This window comes from Triturus cristatus, chromosome 6 (assembly GCF_964204655.1).
Source record: "Triturus cristatus chromosome 6, aTriCri1.1, whole genome shotgun sequence".
NCBI lineage: Eukaryota > Metazoa > Chordata > Amphibia > Caudata > Salamandridae > Triturus > Triturus cristatus.
In genome coordinates, this window is record NC_140589.1 from 1,803,827,545 (window position 1) to 1,803,849,264 (window position 21,720).

At 42.9% G+C, this 21,720-nt stretch overlaps 1 protein-coding gene across 1 annotated transcript in view; it reads left to right on the forward strand.

Annotated features, from left to right (window-relative positions):
• CIB4 (calcium and integrin binding family member 4) overlaps positions 1–21,720 on the forward strand; it is a 364,792-nt gene that overhangs the window by 198,804 nt on the left and 144,268 nt on the right. The window contains exon 4 of the mRNA XM_085609419.1: positions 13,748–13,892. Coding sequence (XP_085465545.1) covers positions 13,748–13,892 — 145 coding nt within the window. The remainder of the gene's footprint in view (positions 1–13,747; positions 13,893–21,720) is intronic.

Genomic DNA, 21,720 nt, shown 5'->3' on the forward strand with positions numbered 1-21,720 from the left:
CACAACCTGGCATCCAGCTACCTCCACGACCCAGCTTCAACTGACACCCGTGGAGTGCTGTGTACCTTACATTCTAAACACGAGGGCACAGAACGCACGGAACACACACGCTCCAACCCAGGTAGGATTGCATATGCCAACATCTAGATTACGCACATATCCGCTGTAAGTAACATCACAACAACATGCTGGGATAATACTGCGATGCCTTATGATGTTACCAAATGATAGGGCCACATGACTTGAAGTTACAATGTAAATCAAGCAGCGACGGATGGAAAGCAAGTAAAAATAGCGACAGGCTGAAGGCAATGAAAAACCTGCATGGTGGGGGTGCTTGGCAGCCGGTTATGAAGTTGTTGACGCCCATTAGGTCAACGAAGTTAGAACTCGGACCAGTACTACCCTGTCGTGCGGGGGCCTGGGCATGCCGTTGCATGTCTGCAGCTTCAACTTATTGTAATTTCCGTGGCTGGAAAACACCAACCAGCAGAACGTAGGCTTTGCTCCTTAGTGGGTGCAGCAGCTGCCAGGCTCTGTAGCTGCTTCTCCAGGGCAGACGTGAAGCAGCAGGTAAAAGGGGCTCCGTGAAAGACGACGGACTACAAAAAGCATCTTGTTCAGGCTTGTCATCACTATGGCCGGACATTTGTCCCAAGCGGGCGCCATCTTCAACTCAGGCAATATATTTTTCATATTTAGGATTACAAAATGAAGTATACAACAAGTAATACGAATATATTACTGCTTCCTTCTCTGATTCTGCACAGTGATGTAAGCGGTATTGCCAATCTGCTCCAAAACCGCACTCCAGCACAAGCGAGGCTGCCAGTACACATTATTTTTTCAGCCAAACTAGTTCAGTGAGGACCTGTTGGTGAAATAGGACACTACTATTGACAAAGTTTAAAGAAGTCAAAAGTGTAGCATGGAGCCTACACACCATAGCTAAAAATATTTGCAATGCTATAGGACTCACATTTAAATGCGAGACCTATGGCATTGCAACCAAATGGCCACCATTGTCCTGTATGCTTCGAAAGTGAAAGCAGGCATGGCCCGCTGAATGTAAGCAAAGCACGTCGTCATGCCTAATGCAGGAGAAACTCAATAAAGAAAATAGTACACATACCGTGTAGCAACAAAGTAACGCAGCTAGTAACCATGGGAGGTTACAAATGACGACATGGCCGGACTAAGGAGGGACTAACAAGCCCATTTAAGAATCAGAAAACAGTATTTACAAAGGACAAAGACACAAGCCAATGATGAATATGGGCGGGGAAGTGGGCGGGGCTTCTCTCCCATACTGAACTACAACAAATCATCGCCAGCGCAGCGCTTGCGCGCTGGCTCAGGCTCGACCTAAAAATCATACAGCTGTACCTAAACTACGCTCTGCCTCGCATCTCTTGGCCCTAACCAGCAAACATTTATTGGACGGTTTAGTCAGTTGAAACAGAGCCTTTTCCATGCTATTTTCTCAAATCTTTTTGGCTTGAATGGGTCTATTCTACTCAGTATTTGTCTATGCGAGGTTACCTTTTCATGGTTTATATTACTGTATTGTGGTCCAACCTCCAATGTGTAAAGGACCCACCCCCTTTGCCTACAGTGTGGGAGTATTGCCTATATTGATTAATCTTCAGCCTTATTAACTTTTCTGCCACAAGCTCAACAGTGCTTCTTTTCTATTGGCATATCAAAATCTCAGCTGTGACCTACCTGCCCTTCCTGTATTTCAGAGCTACCTGGGACCTACCTGCCATCCATTGACAATGAGGAGGGATGCCAGCCTTTCACTTAGAGCTTAATTTGTAAAACAAGTACGTTCCAGTGCCCTCGTCAGGAGCCGCCCGCAGTTTGCAACACACATTGTCATTGTACTTACACAACTACTAACCATCACAGTGCTACAAGTGTGACAATTCACACTGTTCAAGGCCGCAAAAGCTTTAAGAATAGCTTGGGTGGCAGGTACTAATTTTTAGGTCTCGCCTAGGCAGCGCTTGCGCTGTCTCGTTGAGACATGCAGTATATACTTTAGTGAGGGTCTGACTGCCTCTTTTAAATAGTTGTTCTCATTCGTTCTTCAATGTGCCTCTCAAACTGTTTCTACTTGGTATTGGTTACAAGTGTTTGAAGTCCCTCCTTTTGAGCTGTTAGCCACGCCTACGGCTATTGGCCCCTTTACTTGTATTAGGGGCGTTGCTTTGGTTGTTGGACTTTGTTTTATTTCCTGCACGTGATGCTGACCACGTGATGCTGATGGAATGCTCCCTAGGCACACACATATGGTGCCCTTGTTTACGTTTTTTTTTTTCTTCGTTCAAGCCCGTTAATGGAGTGCCTGGATGTTTTATAGTCTTTTTTGTACAAATACAGAAAGACGAGTGCCTTACAAACCTAGAAGCAGACACTCGTTGTGTAACGTATTCAGAGCGGCTGCTTCTTACAGCTGCGTGTGTTCACGTACATATAAACATCTTTTCGTTATTGCAAAGTTTTGTTATGATTTGTTTTGGGAGTCGCATGTTAACAAGTTTTATCGGTAGGTATGTGACTTTCTTTTCTCCCGGCGCGCCAAGATCCCTGTGTTTATTTATTATTGGAAGATCGAAATTTGCAATTACTTAACAATGTTGAGCCATGCCGAGACTCGAACACTGGCCCCCAGGTCTCAAGTCGGCAGTTCTAACCGCTAAACCACAGTCTCTCCAGCAAATGGGACAACTGATTACATGCTGTATTTTTCTTCCCTGCTTACATACTTTTGTTACAATGGTGCCGCCATTACAACAAAAGTAAATAAATAAAAGGAAAAAAACGTCTGGCCGCCATTTTTTCCCTATTTGGTGTACTTTGATTTCAATTGCTGTACCCGTGCTCTAGCTTGAAACATCTGAAGTTAAAGCATGAGTGCCGGGATTACTTCAGAAGTGAAGAAATAGAAAAAAATCCACATTTTCCTTTTCCTTACTTTTGAAGCATTCCCGGCGTGCTGCCATCAGCATTAGGATAGTGGGATGCCACGTGATGCTTGTTTTATCTTTCTTTTCTCCCGGGGGCAGCGAGATCCCTGTTTATTTATTATTACAAAATCGTAATTTGCAAATAATTAATAAATGTTGAGCCGATGCCGAGGCTCGAACCATGGCCCCCAGCTCTTTAGGGGGCAGCTCTAACCGCTAAACCACAGCCTCTCCAGCTATAGACAACGTTTTAGAAATGGGGGAACTGATTACATGCATTATTTTTCTTCCCTGTTTACTTACTTTTGTTACAATGGGACACCCGCGCGTTTGCCACCATTACAACAAAAGTAAATAAATAAAAGGATAGAAACGTCTGGTGGCCATTTTTTCCCTATTTGTTTACTGTGGTTTCAATTGCTGTACCCGTGCTCTAGCTTGAAACATCTGAGGCTAAAGCACGAGTGCCGGGATTATTTCAGAAGTAAAGAAATAGAAAAAAATGCACAGTTTCTTTTTCCTTACTTTTGAAGCAATCCCGGCACACGCGCTTAAGCTTCAGATGTTTAAAGCCAAAGCGCGCATGCTGCAATCAGCATTAGGATAGTGGGGGGCTGCGCAATGCTTGTTTGTTTTTACATCTATGGAAAAAACGTTCTTATTCGCAAGCTTTTCTGAGTGCAGTGTACTTGGTATCTCTACCGCGCGAGCTCAACCACTTTCATTCAGAGATCCCTAAATACTCTTCGCTGCAGACTGGAGAGAGACACGGGGTCCTGGGGCGAGAAAGGGCTCGATGGGCTCGGCTAGGTGAGTATAGAAGTGCATGAAAGTGAAGGGATGAATGAGTTAACATTTGAAGAGTGCTCTTTTCGATCGAGAGTACTTCTAGGCGCTGTTAATGGGTAATTTCAATGAGAAGATGAAAGGAATCGTTTTATTTTCTTTTTCATGTATTTCTATTATATAAACAAGCTGCACTGGGGACTGGGCTCCGTTTTGGGAACTGAAGATTAAAGAAGACAGGGTCAGGGATGGCGCGGTCAACGCACACGTCATGTTCTTTTGTAAACATACATTTTGTGATGCGCTAACGAATACTAGGTGTTCGCCTGTTTGTAACCGCCCCCAAAAGTGGCAGGTAATGTAATTGTAGGACAGCAGAAGGAGATCACTTGATTTGCCCAGGATCACACAGTAAGTATGCGTTGAAGTCAGTCTCTGAGTTCACTTTGGATAAACAATCCACCACATGGGACTCGTCTTCCACCGCGGGACTGGTTACTGGACAAGGGGGGGTCGGAAGTGACTAGTCCCTTCCGTGAATTCAATTTGTTGCTCCTTTGAGCTTTTTTTAGCTTTTATATATCAGGTTACACCATTGACACAACAGCGGAAAACACAGTGGAGCAATCACTTCTTGATGCATCACAGATTACCCGTTTCACTCAAATTACAGGGGAACATAACTGGCCCAACATGCAAGAGCCCTAATTAATCAGATTTTGCCAGACTGCATCGCTGTTACCCGTCCTGCTCTGGTTAATTAGCTTTTTTTTCTTAAATGACAATAGGCCATGGCATAAGCATTGTGTGCCGATCGGCCCGGAGTAATATACTATTTTTTTACTAGAGATGAGAGATGAGAGAGTGTCATGATCCACTCAAAGCCTTCCATGAGCCAAGGCCTTCCCTACACCCATGGTAAGAAGTAGCACGATTTCTGGCACATCTGCATACGTAACATATAGTACTCTTTATTGATATTAATTACATTGTGGTACCTTTCCGTGATCTATTTCTGATACACCCAAGGCAGCACAAGAACTATTCAATGAGTAAACCACAATAAATATAAAATATGTAGGTAGAGGTTCTACATTTTACAACATGTGATTTTGTGACATTCTGCAGCTGGTTTCGGGAGTTTACGCTGGCGGGGGGGGGGGAGGGGGGTGCTGGGTGGATGAGAAGTGGGGCCCTGCTTTCGATCTGCACAGTCTTCTGTATTCTCTTTACAGAGGCTTGAATAGCAATGATTTAACATGCATAGATCTTCCACCAAATTGTTAAAAATAGTTTCATGTTTGCCATTGTTGACTGGAGCGCGAGCTATAAATGCTGCACATCTGCTATAGGGGAAGAAAGGGTGGGTGAAAAGGGAGGATGCTGCTACCGACACTTTACATGAACCCCCTGACAGCTTGTGTGACCTTGGCTGATACGTTAAAGGCCCGGTGCAGTCAAATGCTTTATTTAGACACATTCTTTGTATGTAAGGTTCCCTCTCTCTTTGCTGAGGTTGTTTTAAAGGTGTATCTACCCCGTTTCGTTTTAAACATTCTTTAAATTACAGGGACTGCTATTTTCGGCATGAAAATGTCCTATATTTCCCTTACACTTTAATGGATGAAATCTGACTACTATGTCTTTAACCAATAATAATTATAATCCTAACCGTGATGTTAATAACCATGATAATAAATGTTATAAAGCCCTCACGTACCCACAGAGATAAGCAATGACTTAGAAGGAGGCAAGATGTTGAATTTACTTCAGGAAACTTAACTTTATTCTTGCCCTACCTGAATTGCTTTCTGTTAGTCAATATTATGTTAATATTAATATTCATATATTTTTATATGTAAAGCTTTGTACCTACAGATTGTCATTTTATGGCACTGTGAATGACAGACGTTTATTTCACTCAACCCATTGCTGCTCGTTCAATTGACCTCGGAAGAATGAGTCGGTCCTGCTGAGATTCAAGCATGTGATGTGCAGGGGCCCGAGTGCCCTTAGGTGATTTCACACATTGGGTGCGACATGGCAATCTTAAAGCATTTATAATGTAGTTTCAGGCTCCTGACACTGGATTGTCTGCTAACATAATGAAAGGGACGGAAACAACTAAGTTTTACTCCCGAGCATTAAAGGTAAACCGAGTTCACACCATCACTGCTGTGTTTACTTAGCAATCAATTTAGTCATAGAAAGAGGATGAGATGATGTTTTTTTTTCTTTCGTTGAAGTCCGTGATGTTAATGGAGTGTCCCACACCCTTTTAAACAGTAAGCAAACACTCGTTGTACAGCGCATGCAGCACGCCTGCCACTTAGGATGAGATGTTGTTTTAAAGTGTGACATTTAGCCTTCTAAAAACGGGGGTCCCACACGCCTTTCAACCCGTAAGCAGAGGAGGGCTCCATATGCTTTCTACCCTGTGAGCGATGTATTTAGCTTGCCTGTTGCTTCTGATCTGGCGTTGTTTTAAGGAAAATATGCTTTTAAAATATGCTTTTAAATGTGTGACACCCTTTGGATATAACTAGAGCTGATGCTAATTTATAAAATTTGACGATGCAGCGCTGTGGTTTTTTTGTTTTTTTCCGTTCAAGCCCGTGATGTTAATGGAGTGCCTGGATGTTTCAGCAATTCAATGTATTTTTGTCAAATGCTCTGCTGCACATAATATTATGGCGCTCACTATATGCACACAGTCTATATTTATTCATTAAGTTTATGAGCCTGCCCCCGGTTTATTTCTTTATAATTTGCCTATGTAGCTCTGACTCGCAGCTGCTTAGGGATATAAATGGGATTTCAGGATTTATCTTTTGACGTGCTGTGTGACTAGTCTGGGAAAGCGGTGGCCGAATCGCTCGGTGTTAAAGCCGCACCCAAGTACTTCACAGCGCTTCTTGAAATCGTATGCTTCAGGGGCACAACGAAACCAAATAACTTCAAAGTAGCTGCATAGCTTGACGTCTGTCTTGTTGGAGCCACAAGTAACTACTTCACAAGTGTTTGCAAATAGCCTGCATATGTGTAAAAAACTCTATTGTTACTGTGAATTAGGAGGCTTCCATGAAAAGTAGCTTGGACAGCATATTGAAACAGTGCCCGCTTATTAAATTGCAAGTTTTATTCTTTGACGATTCGACCCGTAGATATAGCTGCGCTTTTTATCAGCACTATTTACATTACCCGAAACACATTCGCTTTGTTAGCACGAGGGGATTGATTTTATGTACTGTGTATACTGTGCACGGATACAAAGCTAGGCGCATAGAGGTGAATGGAACTGGATTTGATATCGCTGCGAGCAAATCCCTATTGATTTCGCATAAATGTAGTTTAGACCGGGGCCATGCCATTGAGGAACCGTTTCTGCTGTCTGGGAACACGGGCCTCCATTGATGCTGCACACCGTTTGCTTACGTAAACTACAGTGTTTTCACCTCCTGCCCTTATGTTTTGAAATGTTTCGCATCCAGGCAGCATATGTCCACACCCTGTAGTATAACATACATTTTAAGTACAGCTAAAGTTATGCATGGCGAACACGCCGATGTGAGTTGATAGTTTTTGCCGCAGAGACGATTTACGTAAAAAAGTCTTTCATATTTACAAGTGAAATCGCTAGTACTGTAAGCGGAGCGCTATGCCATAGGGCTCTTTAGTTTTAAATAAGCAGTCACTCTGCGTGATAATTAATCAAAAGCAAAACATATAAATGTAAGAAAACAAGTGTATGCTATAAATGGTGTACTCCTTTGCCCTGTGCGTATTGCACATGTGATACTTTATGTAAAGTAGCTTGCATGGCATGCTTTCTTGAGTACAGACGCACATCTTTATTGTGGTTCCCAGAGATAAGCACAAGTTTTATTGGAACCTTTTGGTCCACCATATAATTCCTTGTGTTCTCCTTAGAAGTGAAGCGGGGGCGTGGGTTTTATCACTTTTCACTCGACGTTTGTTTACAAACCTTTTTCAGAGGTTAGCTGCTTCTGGTTCTGTGTTATAAATGTTGTGTTGAAGATTTCTTGTATGATAAATGTAGGCCTCGTTTTCCTATGTCTTTTAATAATTATCTCTGCTTGATATGTAGTATTATATATCTATTTATGGTTTAACTGTAAGAATAAAAATACTGTGACAACGTAAACAAAATATTGCACAAATTATGAGGGCTTTTTAAAAGCGTGCAATTTATCCAAACAAATCGTGAGCCCCACTCATCTTTAAACCTGTACGCAAACACTCTATGTACAGCGCATCCAGCACGCCTGCCACTTGGTATTGGGTGCTGTTTTAAAACCGTGGAATTTAGCCTAAAAAAAACGGGGGCCCCACACGCCTTTAAACCCGTAAGCAGACACTTGTCGTCGAGCGCATGCAGTGCCCCTGCTAATGTTGCTATTTTATTTGCCGCAATCGCCCCGGGTTCCACACATGAACACATATTGCTATACTAGCATGCCCCTTTAAATGTCACCAATGTAGCTGCTACTTGTTTATAAAGATTGGCAAGGCTGCGCTGTTACCAGCAAAGTAACAAAGTGCTCGCCATCATTTTTAATGCGCAGCGCTACTCCGTGTGACATTATTTGAGAGAGGGAACGCATCCAAAGCTACGGGCAGAGAGATGGACAGAACTGCATTTTGTGTCACTGCAGCCGACTTCCTTCTTATTTAGCATAAACGCGATTTAAAGCTCAGCAATGGCACTAAGGGATTGGTTCGGGTGTTTGGGATGAACAGTAGTTTGGACATCATATTGATTTAGGCAGAAACTACAATTATGTTTACCAATTAAGCAGCGCTATACATTTATGTGAGAGGTGAACGGGTATGACATATACGGAGCTAATTAACAAACAGCCGCCGCTTATTAAATTGCTAGCCATGATTTCTTATCGATCCGCACTCTAATATGTTCGCTACTACCCGTGTAACAGTGTATGTGTGTCTTTGCACTTTCTCTTGCTTTAATGACACCCGCAGGTATGGGCGCGCTTTTTATGAACACTGGTTACATTATACAAGAACACGTTTGTTTTGGTATGCATGGGGAATTTGATTGTGTTTAGTATGTGAGATTCTAATGGATATGGCCATAACATATATATGTGTATTATTGTTATAGATTAACCCTGGTATGACTTCCACTGACAGCCTTATCATTTAGTATAGATGTGATTCAGACCTCGGTAATGCAACTAAGGAACCGGTTTTGCTGTTTGGGAAACGCTGGGAAATGCGGGCTTCACAGGTGTTCTTGAAGTCATGTGCATTATATGCACCAAAAAAAAAACCCTTCAAAGTTGATCCGTGGCTTCAAGTCCGTGTTCATGGAGCCGCAGCTAATTACTTCACACAGAGCCCGAAGATAGTTGTTAGTTCTGTGTCCCTGAGCGATTTTAGTAAACGCTCAAAATGTATTTGAGTAAATGGGAAACTGGGGACATCACAATGCGCAAATTAAACTCAGTAGCATAAAAATGTAAGTAAGCCGGCTCCATTTATTTACTTCTGGAATAAACATGCAAGTTAGCTCGCTACATATATTTTTGACTGGAATAAAAATGTGCCTATGCGGGCTCCAATTTTACACAACTTTACCCTTTTCATACCATTCCATATTAACTACCACTAGAACTCATAATAGAACTACTGCAGAGCAGTTGGGAAAGCAAAAAGAAGCAAGGTAAAAAGTACTTGTCTTCTACATTAAACCAAAAGAAATTCACTTAATAAATACATAAACCAAATTACAGTGCACGCCTGTAATGCAGCAATGCAATGCAACACGCGCAATAAATTATTCTAATTATTTAATTATTCTATGCACTTTATTTTCTTTAATGCTAAATAATAATAACCCACAACCTAACGCTCTACCCACAAATCAGCACTGCAGCAAATTCACACAAAAAAAGCAATATCAACTGAATACCACTTTCATTTACTTACAAAGTTACAAACATGTTTGCTATCACTACATCATAAAAACAATAATTTTTTATTGTATATAAGTCTAAAATAACAAACTGCAAACTTTTTGTATAAGTTAACAATTATTAGTTGGATTTACTGTATTAGTTACTGCTTTGATGGTTTCAAATGTTTGCTATGTGGCTTTTGTGTGTATAACAAGTTCTGTTTGGAAGCAATTTCACTCTTGAGGCCCTATAGCTCAGCTAAAATATGCTTGACAATATATTACAAGGTTACAAACATGGATGCTATCACTTCATCATAAACAATTATTTTTCCATATTGTATATAAGTTTAAATTAACAAAATGCAAACTTTTAATAATGTACCAATTATTAGTTGGATTTACTGTATTACTTACTGTTTTCATGCTTTCAAATGTTTAGATGAAAATAAACATTTCTACAAAGAAACTAAGTGATCCCATAGCTTTTATTACACACAATTATACCATATAAAAATACTATCACACATTATTTCTAAAAAAAACGCAAACCTCATCAATATGGCGAGACCGATTGGCATTGCCAATGCTTGTTTTTAATGTATATTGAATTAATAAACAACTGTTTTTCTGCTCATCTTTAAATTGCACAAACAGAGCCTCCATGTGGCAGCTGTCATACGTGTAGATTTCAGCAATAAAGTGCCAATGACGGCAATTAAGTGCCAGTGCTGAGCACAGGAAACCACAAGATCAAACTAAGCACTGCTTTCACCCAACATTAAGCTGACATAAGATACAGCATTTTTGACTTTTAGGACATACTGCACTGTCATACAGTTAAATCTGATTAACAAGGCTCTCATGTCACTAAGCCATAGTAAGGAAGTGGATATTGGTGCCGGCCCTTTCAAAGGTACGAGCAGCTCCAGTGCGATCATTTGTGAAACACAAGGGCTCCTCACTTAGCAACAAGTTTGTTTTTAGAGCCATGTCTTGCAGTTAGACGCCCTTGCTTTAACAAAGCGCTGGTCCTTGCCAGAAGCCTGAATTATGGCCAACTCAGTGTCTACTCCAAAGCAACTCTTGAAATGTGAAAAATGCCTCAGTTCTATTAGCCTTTCAAAGTTGTGTGTAAAATTAGTTTTTAGCAACACAAAATTCGTCTAGAAGTAAAGCACTGAGGAAATTCATAGTCTACCACTAGAATTGTGATTGGTCAGAAAATGAATGGGCTGTTATTTGAGAGACTTACCACTACCAACTTAATAAACCCAACCTGATTAGGCCACAGCTCAGTTCAGTCTGAGTCTCTCCTTAACACCTGGTAGCTATGGTACAAAGATTAAGTGCCTCCCAAGAGAAAGGTGTGCTATGTTCCAGCAGTACGAAACAACATTAAGGCGAAGATCCCAATGCAATACATTTCCCAACCAACTAAGGAAATCAAGAGGAATTAAATAAGCAAAAAGACCACAACAATGTCAAAAATAGAATAGAGGAACAAGAGATAGGGAATTTTAGTTTTAAGGAAAATGGTCAAAAAATCTTACAGAATCAATAAAGGTGGTATCATCCTTTGTGCAGTACCCGATTTGGCCACAAGAGGACCCTGTTGAATTTGAAACTAAAACTAGGCTTGTGTGAAATTTAAACTGTTCCAGAGTAATTGGAGTAATTTTGGTAATTTTGTGTTACTCTTTAGACTCAAAATGATCGAAAATTGCACAATTATACCTGTTTGTTAAATTATGAGTAATTTTGCACAAAATCCAACCACAGGAGCAAAAGAACAATGAACGTAAGTAGTAAGCGGATGGTGTCCGTGTTCTGTTGCATTTCGGTAATTATTTGTTACTTTTTTTAACACAAAATTACAGAAAATTGCACATTTTGTTATAGCAAAATGCATCCTCAGGTCAGTTTTAGAAACAATGGTGCATTCTGTGCTAAGAAAATAGCGCTAATGGGGGCCTCGGGGGGAGCAGAGCGGAGCGGTCTCCCCCCGGGGTCACTCGCCCAAATAATACGGACAAAGGGTGACGTAGGCGGCGTAGGCGTTAGCGCGCGCGCGCGAGGCGTAGGTTGAATAAGGAGGCAGGGGCGCGAGCCTAGAGTGGCGCAGCGCGTTTAGGAAGCAGTTAGGTGGGGGACGTTTGTTTTCTCCCACCCAAAATAAATAAATAAATTTAAAAAAAAATATGTATAGTTACATGAACGGATCATGAGGGTTGGATTGGGGAGGTGTGTCTCGCCACAGTTGGACAGGTACTCACTCAGGCGCGTATAGTTGTGTAGGCAAGATGGGGGAGGGTAAATTTGGAGCGGATTTTACCCAACCCTCGTTATTGCTAAGTCGTTAAAGAAAAGTGAAGAAAAAGGTTTGAGAACAAAATATGGAAATGCAAAAGTAAACATTGGTTTTGCTTTGAAAATGTACAGTTGGTTAAGCATAGTGATATTAAAATGGTTTTGGCCCAAATTGTGAAATTGTTCTAGGGAATTAAGTTGCCTGAAGTAATGTGAGTTACCTCGTCCAATAAAGTGGACTTTTCTGCTATCGAAGTACATGTGTAGTGTCCGTTATTTTGGGCGAATGCTGGGTTACATCTCTCTCATAATTTTTCATAATCTTGCGCCATTTTGCTGTAATTTCTCATAATTACACTACAGCATATTACACGGGTTGCACCCACCTCTAAAAAAAGACAAAGAAAAGTAACCAGTAAACTGTTCTGCTTGACAGATGCCTTGTTGTCAGAGTCGGTCATCCTCCAGACTGGTGTACACGGGTGCTTTCAGTCTTCCGTGTGCTCTTCTGAGGGACTCCAGTCACAGCTCTAAGGGTGAAACAGGCCTCTCCCAGGGACATCTTAAGGATTTTAGGGGCCATGGGCCAAACATATTTTGGGGCCCCTGTTTGGAACAGCTTTTAATTTATAATCCGATTTCAGCTCTTTCACGCCCTCTTTGGGCACGTCACTGACAGTGCACCTGCGCACTTGTCCATATTCTAAATGTGTTTACATCTAATATTGATAGTGACAATATTGTAACATATCAGCAGTTCACTAATATTACTGTAAATAAGCTCCCTGATACCCTCCCATTTCTCACATGAGAGGTCCTGTTTTGATCTAAAAGAATTTTTTATGGATGTTGCGTCAAAAATAAACACAACATTTCCTGTAATGTAATAGGCTCTCACTTCTCCCACATTAAAAATAAATTGAAGGAAACGGTATTTAAAACAATCTGTTTAAGAATTATTATAGGTCGTCAAAGAAAAGATTCTGTAGAACTGGGTTGGCTCTATCAGGGGGCCCCCTGAAAGGCTAGGGCTCCGGGCCAGAGCCCACTTTGCCCATGTCTTAAAACGTCTCTGGCCTCTCCGCCTCTTCTTTTTGCTACACTCGGGAGCTGCTATTTTTCCTGATGATGGGAAGGCCATCCTGGTCTCTTCAACAGCTCCAAGTCCTCAGGGCAGGCTTCTTGTCACCACATATCATTTCATCCAGGGTACTCACAACGTCCAATGCAGTTCACTCAGAACTGGCCAGCTGGTTGTTCTTCCCAGAGGGAGCCATCCTGTGCATTTTATTTCCCTGTAGCTGTGAACAAGAGGTTGCTACATGACCCTTGAATGGTTGTTTCAGTCCTGAGGAACCAGTGGAGATTTGTGCTTTCAGACAGGTTCTCTCAGCAGTCAAGCAGAATTATTCCTTTTTCTTTGTGTTCTTCTGTACTGGAAACTTAATAAGCCAATTGGGTGTTACCAATTGTATATCTTTAAGGGCATAACACATAGACTGTGGCACTGAATAGCAGTCACACTGAAGAGAGAAACAGCCAGGAAAGAAATGGAGGTAATGGAGGGGTGTAGAATTCAAGATAACTGTCCTGGAGATGAGGGGCACTTCTGTTGCTATGGATATAGATGGAGAAAGGGTAAACAGTGAGATTGGCGAAGAATCGTAGTGGTAAATATGTGAGGGGGGAAATAGACTTCGGTAAAAGTATTAACCTTTCACGTTTGCTTTGCTCTCAGGTGAACCCTTACCATGACAGAATATGTAAAATCTTCTCTGATGAGGAAGGTTTTTTTCCCTTCGAACATTTTCTAGAAATGGCCTCGGTGTTTAGTAAGCAGACATCTTTCGATGTAAAAGTCCAGTACGCATTCCGAATATTTGGTAAGTCTTCTAGTGATTTTCAGTTTGTTCAGATTTAAAAAGCTTTATTTCTTCTGCTTCACTTGGTAGTTCTTTCAACTAAAGTCTTGCATGATTATTTTTCTGTTCATCGTAGCAGAGACAGAATGAACCTTCTCCCCGCTCATGCCTAGTAAGGTGACAACGTTCCTCCTTGTCATTACAAACACAGAGGCATATTTACAAGCCCCTTGCACCACTGGAGCATCACTTTTTTTAACTTTCCGGTGGTGCAGTGTGCTGGCCCTTATTTACAAGACCATGCAAAGCCATTCTGCATGGCTTTTCATGATCTTGTAAATGTGGCCCCCTTTCACGTGTTACTCTGCGTGAAAGAACGTTCCATGGGTGTTGCTGTGGTTGTTCCAATGCAACACCTAAGGAATATGACACATTGCTAGATTTACAAAGTATCATAAACCTGGCAATGCGTCAGGATCTGGGGAGGCGTTAAAGTGGTGCACCAAGCAGAAATACCTTTTTATCTCCTTATTTTTTGCTCTTTCTGAGGGGCATATTTACAAGAAAATGATGCAGTGCGGCGCTGCAAGCCATCTTGCTGTGCTGCACTGCATCATCAGAAAACTGCAGGGATGCATCAAATTTACAGCAATACGATGCATCTCTGTACTTTCCCCTGCACTGCCACACAGTTAGTTGCCTAGCGCCAACAAAGGCATCCTTGCACCATGGTGTTGCAGGGATGATTGTTTTTGTGCAGGAAGGGGCATCTTCCTGCATAAAACCAATAATTGATGGCGTTTTCCTCCTTCTATGCGTGCTGCAGAATGCAGTACACATAGAACGAGCAAAAAACGATCCTCACGCGCATCACCCCTGTTTGCAACAATGCGCTATAATGCCTTGGATGCACATTTTCCTGAGGAACTGGTGTCCGTCCCGATGACGTTCACTGGCGATGCATGCAGAGTCCGAGTGCTCAGACATTTCACATTAAGCAGCAGCTGTGGATCTCTCAAAGAAGAGACTTTATCTTATTTTATGTTATGTTTTTTATATGATTTTCATGTGCAAACATTTTCAGGGCTCGGCTCGTGCACAGGCTCAGAGCCCAGCCAGACCCTTGGCTCGGCTCGGCTTGTCCTGCTAGCTTGCCCACCTCTAAGCCACTGCTTTTGGCTTCATCTGATTCTGATAGAGCAAACTCAGAGCTACTTGTGCACCAGATCCCAGATACAAAAAATAGACTAGCATGGAGTTCTCCTCAGGACAAACTCACAGCGAGCTTCCGTCTTTGAAGAACACCCGAAAGCTTAAAAACATGTAAGGAGAATATCTTGATACGTCAAAGATGGAGCATCAGCAGGTTTTCTTTTCTAAAGCATATAACCTGTGTTAAAGCGGCCCCTACTGCTCCCGAGAACATCAGTTGTAGCCGAAATCCCAACTTAAACAGTCGCTTAGCAACTGGACGCTTCCCCTTCACTTTTTATTCGGCAACCTACATTTTGATGTGTTAAGCACGCTTAGAGACTAGACTGCTTGATTGAAATGTGTCGAAGAATGCTCATCATTTGGTTTCCATGTTAGAAGTACATGCACCAATCAGATGCAAGCCTCAATCATCTGTTCATCCTGCTGCAGGCAGGAGGTGGGCAATGGTTTATTTTCAGGGTACGGGTCATTTTTAGGTCTCGCCTACGCAGCGCGCATGCGCTGCTTAGGAGGAGACCTTTAGGAATCGATTCAGTTTTTGGACCAAAAACGTGCACGCGTTGCATTGCTTTCTATGGCAACGTGTGCATATTTGGCGATTCCCTTACGGGAGCGAGCCTTGAAACCATCTGTTTGTAGTTAACAGATGGTTCCTGCTCGCTCCCGCAAGTGAAACAGGCGCAGGCCCCCTCCTCTCTCCCCTCCCCCTGCTGCCTCCTCCTCTCCTCGTCAAACTTGTTTTTCTTACGTGTGCATAGAGCAACAGTGCAAACGCTTGTTTCACCTATAACCGCTTGTATTAAAGTCAATGATAGACTTGTGCGTTAGGAGAGCTTGTGAAGACCTGTCTGTCACCGTTATCGGTGCACATGCATGTCCCTCGGGTTAAGAGCGAGTTTGCCAGGTGTGTTCGAAAGTTTTTTCTGCCCCACCACTTGCCTATTTGCGAAGAGGGGCGTATGAGACTTTTGGCAGATTGCTTATGTTTTGTTGTTCCATCTCCCATAGTGTGTGACTCCGGGGAGCGAATCTGGAGGAGAGCGGTCTCCCTGTCTCACCGTGGTACCTGTGTTAGCAATGTTTTTTCTGGTTGGTTGTTTGGTTGCCCCACAAGGTGCCCACTGCGAGAGAAGTTATTTTGTAATCTTCCCCTGCCGGATGTTTGTGCACTTCTAACCCTTGCTTTTTGTGTTCTTTTAACCTTCGGTCCTTTAAAGCACTCGGTTTCTTCCGGCTAGGGGTTTGCTATATAATTTTCACATATATGCTCATACGAACAAATGTAGTTTTGGTTGGATACCTTGAATGCTGTAATCTTCAAATTATTTCATGACCACCTCAGTTGCATAATAACATTTGTGCGAAGCCCCATACAATGACACCGTATTTTCTCCGAGTTCTTCTGTTAAATGTTGTAATCCACCTAAGGATTTTAATATTATATGAAGTAATTTACTGTAAGAGCCAGATATTTCTTTATTTTCAATTGGTCACAATTAATACCTGCATTTTGCAACATTTCAAGTGTGCGCACTGTTTCTTGCGAGATAAAACACGAGCGTTTGGAGTGCATAAGAAAGGTTAAAAACTGATGTATATTGCTTTTTTACTTCTGATTAAGTCCCATGTATGAAATGAAAAGTATGCTCTTGGCGAACCAATGTTTTTAAGGAAATTGCGAGAGGGAAAATCGTTGTTCGCGGTTAGCGTTTGTTTCCCCATGCCGATCTAATTAACATCAATGCTGTTTAGTTTTCCCTTTTTATAAAAGCATGTTTTGCTGCTACTTTTTGGACCTTTTGTGAAGGGAAAACCAAAATATTTAGTTGTCCGTGACACAACCTTGCACTCCCAACCCCCGCCCTGACAACTCTGGGCATTTGTGATTGTTTGAAAACCACTGATTTCGTGAAAAGGCATGAACCTTTCGAGGAAAAAAAGCAATTTGACCCATACCCCTCGAAAACCATTCTCACATCTTGTCCTGTCACACCCTTGATGTCTCTTTTTGCTGTTCGGGATTCCCTGAACATTCTCTTCTATATGTACTCTTGCCTGGTACCATTAGCATTATTGGACATTTTGTAAGAAAAATAATTTGCAGTTGTGTTCCTTGTTAATAGTGTGTGGGTCCAAACAAATAGTACTTCCACTGATTTGTACTGCTAAGCTGATATTTACTGAACCAGTTGGGTTGCCTTTGTGGATAAGATCTGGAAATGTTGCAGCATTTGTTTTGTAATTTTTTTGCTGCAGTTTTGTTAGAATATAAACAAAATGACAGATAAAGACAAAGAAAAATGCAGAAATCATTACAGTGGGTTCTGCAGATACTCAGATTGTATGATTAATGTTAAAGATGACATGTTCCAGACAAGAACATTAGAGTTTATACGTTCGGCGTTATTTAGGTAGCCAAAGGAAACTCAGTCAGATATCCTAGTACAATTCACCATGACTGTAGCTGAATACCTCATTAAGGAAGGGGTAAAAAGGGGGTATACCAGTCACTAACTTATTCAGTTAGCAACCCCTACTTTGATTATTTGGGTTGAGGGTCTTCCCCTGCCAGTGAGCCCGATGTGACTAAATTTGTCTGCACCGCCAGTATTTTTTGACTGTCCTAACTGAGAGCTTCTCTGAGAAACAGCGATGCAGGGTGGAGGGTGTAGTAAGGACTGCCATTTGCAAGGCTTTCCAGTCACGAAGATCTTCTGCTTTGCCGATTTGACACACACGCCCAGCAGTGGCGTAACGAAACTTGAGGGGGCCCCCCTGCAAAGAATATGGAGGGGGCCCCCCACGCTCCGGATTCAGTCAGGAGTTCTCAGGTCGGGGGCCTGCTGCGCATGCACCAGTGGCGGCTGGTGAATTCTAAAAGTGGTGGAACGAAAAGCTGAGAACCAAGTTGAAGAAGAGAGTGAGTACAGCAAGCACACCAAAGTGAAAGAGGTTTGTTCGGGGTTGGCTTTCCCAAGTGGGCCCTTTAACCACTCAAATTTCAGCTTTAAATAAATTCAGTAATTTGTCTCCAAAATATCAGCTTGTCAGTTTATGAAAGCAGACACGTTTTGCTATTAAATACCAGCTGTGCCTTCTTGAAAAATAATTTACATTTACATAAATCAAGAAGTTATCTTTTTTGTGAAAAAGTTCAATTATTGTCATGAACCACTAAAACACATGATAGATTCCGCCTTGTTTGTTTGTTTGTTTGAAAAGTTTTATATAGCGCTGGCTAGACCCGGAGGTATCAGAGCGCTTTACATGAAGTAGGACATTGTTTCAGAACATTGTTACATCAGTTGTTGGAGTTACAAAAGTTACATGAATTACAAAAGCGCAGCATAACATTAGAAAAAAAAACGGTAAGGGGGAAAGTACTTCAGGTGACACAGGAGAGTCAGGCTGGAAAAGGGAAGGCAGACAAAGAATCACGGAGGGAGGAGGTGGGGGAGGGAAAAGAAACACAACGTGGAGACGAGGAAAACAATGTCCGATGTCCGGCTGGGTAGGTGGCGGCCAAGGGGTGAACCAGAGCCAAACTCCTCTATAGCTGCATAGGACAGCTCCTCCGGGCATCACCCAAAGTTGCTCGGGCACCGCAGTGCGTACAGACAGTTTTGGATTCCACCATAAATATATCTATGTGTCATAGTTGCATGTCATATGCGCCAATCTTATGCCAAGAATTACCGCCATTATGCCGAAGCAAGTATGAGGACTGTGCACCACGCAATCAGACAGGAATTACCACTATTATGCCAGCGCCCGCATTTTACCTGGTTTAGGCTCCATTATACCATGGGTGAGCACATTGGGCCGATATGTGCCACCATTATGGCAGGGCCAACATTATGTCATGTTATTTTATTTATTAAGTACACAATCATGGAACATTGCTGGTGTTGAAATGGGGTAGCTCTGTAGAATCTCACTAGTGGCTGTGACAAGCTCCCCTCTTTACCTAGTGATAGTTTTTTCTACACAAAGGCATGTCGCAGGTGTGAGAAGTTGGCCTGATGTATGATGTCACTAGTTCTAGTGTACACCTTATATCAGTCCAAACAACCCTTATGGTGATTGGTTGTAAAGTCAACCTTATAGACCAGCTATCCTAGTGGTAGCATGGACAAGAGCAGTCTTAGGCTAAACTCTGAATGGCATGTGAAGCCAGCTGTGATACCATATATAATCCCTTGAATACCAAATGAAAGGACACCACAACAGATATATATATAAAATAAAGTGTATTTATTCTAGTCAAACCCGCAGCACTCTTTATGAGATTAGAGGTAAGTACAACACAGTCTTATTTATGCATACATTAAGTCACACAGGTAAGTAATACAGTTAGGCCCTAGGGGCCACGCAAACCATATACTAAGTAAGTGGTATAAGGACCACTGTCACGGAAATAGGATAGGCCTAGGCCTAGGGAATCACTGGGGCTACACTACACTAGCAACAGTTAGGAAGTGGGAGGCCCACGGGATTCAGGTGCAGAGTGGAAACACTCACGCGTAATGCGTAAAAGTCGATAGAAATAGTACAGTTTAGAAATTAACAGTTTAAGGACACTTCTGAAGCAGCTAGAGAGTCGAGACTCGGGAACTAGACCCTAGGATAGTCACTACCCTTGTGAGCACCGAAGTACCCAAGTTACCTAGCCCACGGGCTGCGGGTGCATAGGTGTGAACTTGCGTCGGGTTTCGTCGTGGACTTCTATGGATGCCTGAAGGAAAGTTGCTGACAGGCAGTCAGTGAAGAGTATCCGGTGGATCCCAAGGCTGGGATCAAGAAGAGAGGAGACCTGCAAGCAGAAGGGACAGAGTCAAGGTCACTAGCCAGTGACCACGTGGAACCAGGAAGGAACCAGGCGATGTCGTGAAGATTGCAGGTGAAGGTGAAGCTTGTCGCTGCAGCCACGAGGACCAGGGAACGTCGAGGACGACCAGGACCAGGAGGCGAGCTGTCCCACGAAGGCTCTTGCTGTCGGCGGCGTCGAAGTTGGACTAGGACTCACCAAGCCTTGGCAAGCGGAACCCACGAAGAACGGAGGACTTGCTTCGGGTGCAGACCAGGAAGGTCTGGGGTGCTTCTCGTTTTCAGAGAAGCAGGAGCCAGTCTGGATGAGCCAAACCAGTGGTGAAGATTACAGGATGCGTCGTCACAAAGGCCACTAGCCAGCGGGCAAGCAACCGGACAGACGCGGCAAGCAGGAAAATGCAGAAGGGCCCCACGCAGGACTCGTGGAGTGTGGGGGGCTGATCTTCGGTGCAGATGGTGCTTGGGGTTGGGGCTTCTCAATCCCCGGTGCACAACTTCGAGGGTGCCAGCACCGGTTTGAACTGGACTATGCATGGAGCACCTTGTGTGCCCCAGGCATGTCTCATTCCTTTCAGCCCTCCCTGCCCCAATACACTAAAGTCTGTCTGGGGAGGTGCTAGCACCTCCCCAAGCAGGAAACCTATTGTCCAAGCCTCCCTGGCCGGGATCACTCCCAGCAGCAGGAGGTCAGACTTGTGTCTGTGGCAGCAGCATCCATTTTGGGATGCTGAGGCTTTGGTTAGAGTTAAACAGCAAAGTAGGATTTTAACATGTCTCTCCCTCTAGAAGGGGGGAATAATATCCTCATCACCAGAAATGGTATGGGGGTATTATTCCAAAGTGTTAGACACCTTACACGACATGTTTTGATAAAGCCAAACCATAGTTACTATAACCGTTTAAGATTATAAGGCACTTTAAGAGTATATGGTAGGCTATATCATAGAACAGCTATAAGGAGATGGTTCCGAAAGCTGCAGACAGGCTCAGCTCATGCTAGAGCACCATCTCACATGTTACCAAGCACTCTGCCTCCAGGATTGTTAAGGCCTGCCATAGGAGTGGCTCACAGGTACACATGTGTCTATTTTAAAGGTAGATATAGGTATACTATATCTAAGCAAGGGGTGATTACACGACCTTGCCCCAGCTGAGTGATCAGCCAGTTGTGTCTGAATGGAAGGCCAGACCAGGGGTGGCATAATACATGCTGCAGCCCCTGGGAGGCCTAGGGTACACCTATGCCCTGGGTACCTAGGGTACACTGTACAGGGTCCAAAAAGGTGATCCTTACCAATTGGTTATGTACCTAGGGTACATGGAGTCCATTTTAAAGAGAGAGCAGACAGCCTGAGACCCTGAATGGCAGGATCTCAGGCCAACTAAGTCGAAAAACCAGCTAGACACTAGGCAAAAAGTTGGGGGTAACCATAGTCAGATATCCACCTTCCTACAGCAGGCACAATGGAAAAGAGAGAGAAAGATATGAACGGCTTCCTTGTTTGTCTCTAACAGTCCACCCCCTCTCGTCACAGCCCTTCCCACAGTACACAAGGACACCCATATGTCCCCTGTACCCTTCTACAGGTCAAATGCATATCAACCATCCTGGAATGGTTACTTATTTAGGGAAGTATGGGGAGAAATTTTAGAGAATAAAAATAGCTTGACCTTTATGCGTGATGCGGGGTATGAAATTGACTATGGGGCACTTGAGTACAGTTCTCTGCAGGACAGCTGAGGGTCACGACTTCAGAGCCCACTGTGTTTACTCCCTGCCCTGTGTTAATTCAAGTCTATGTTG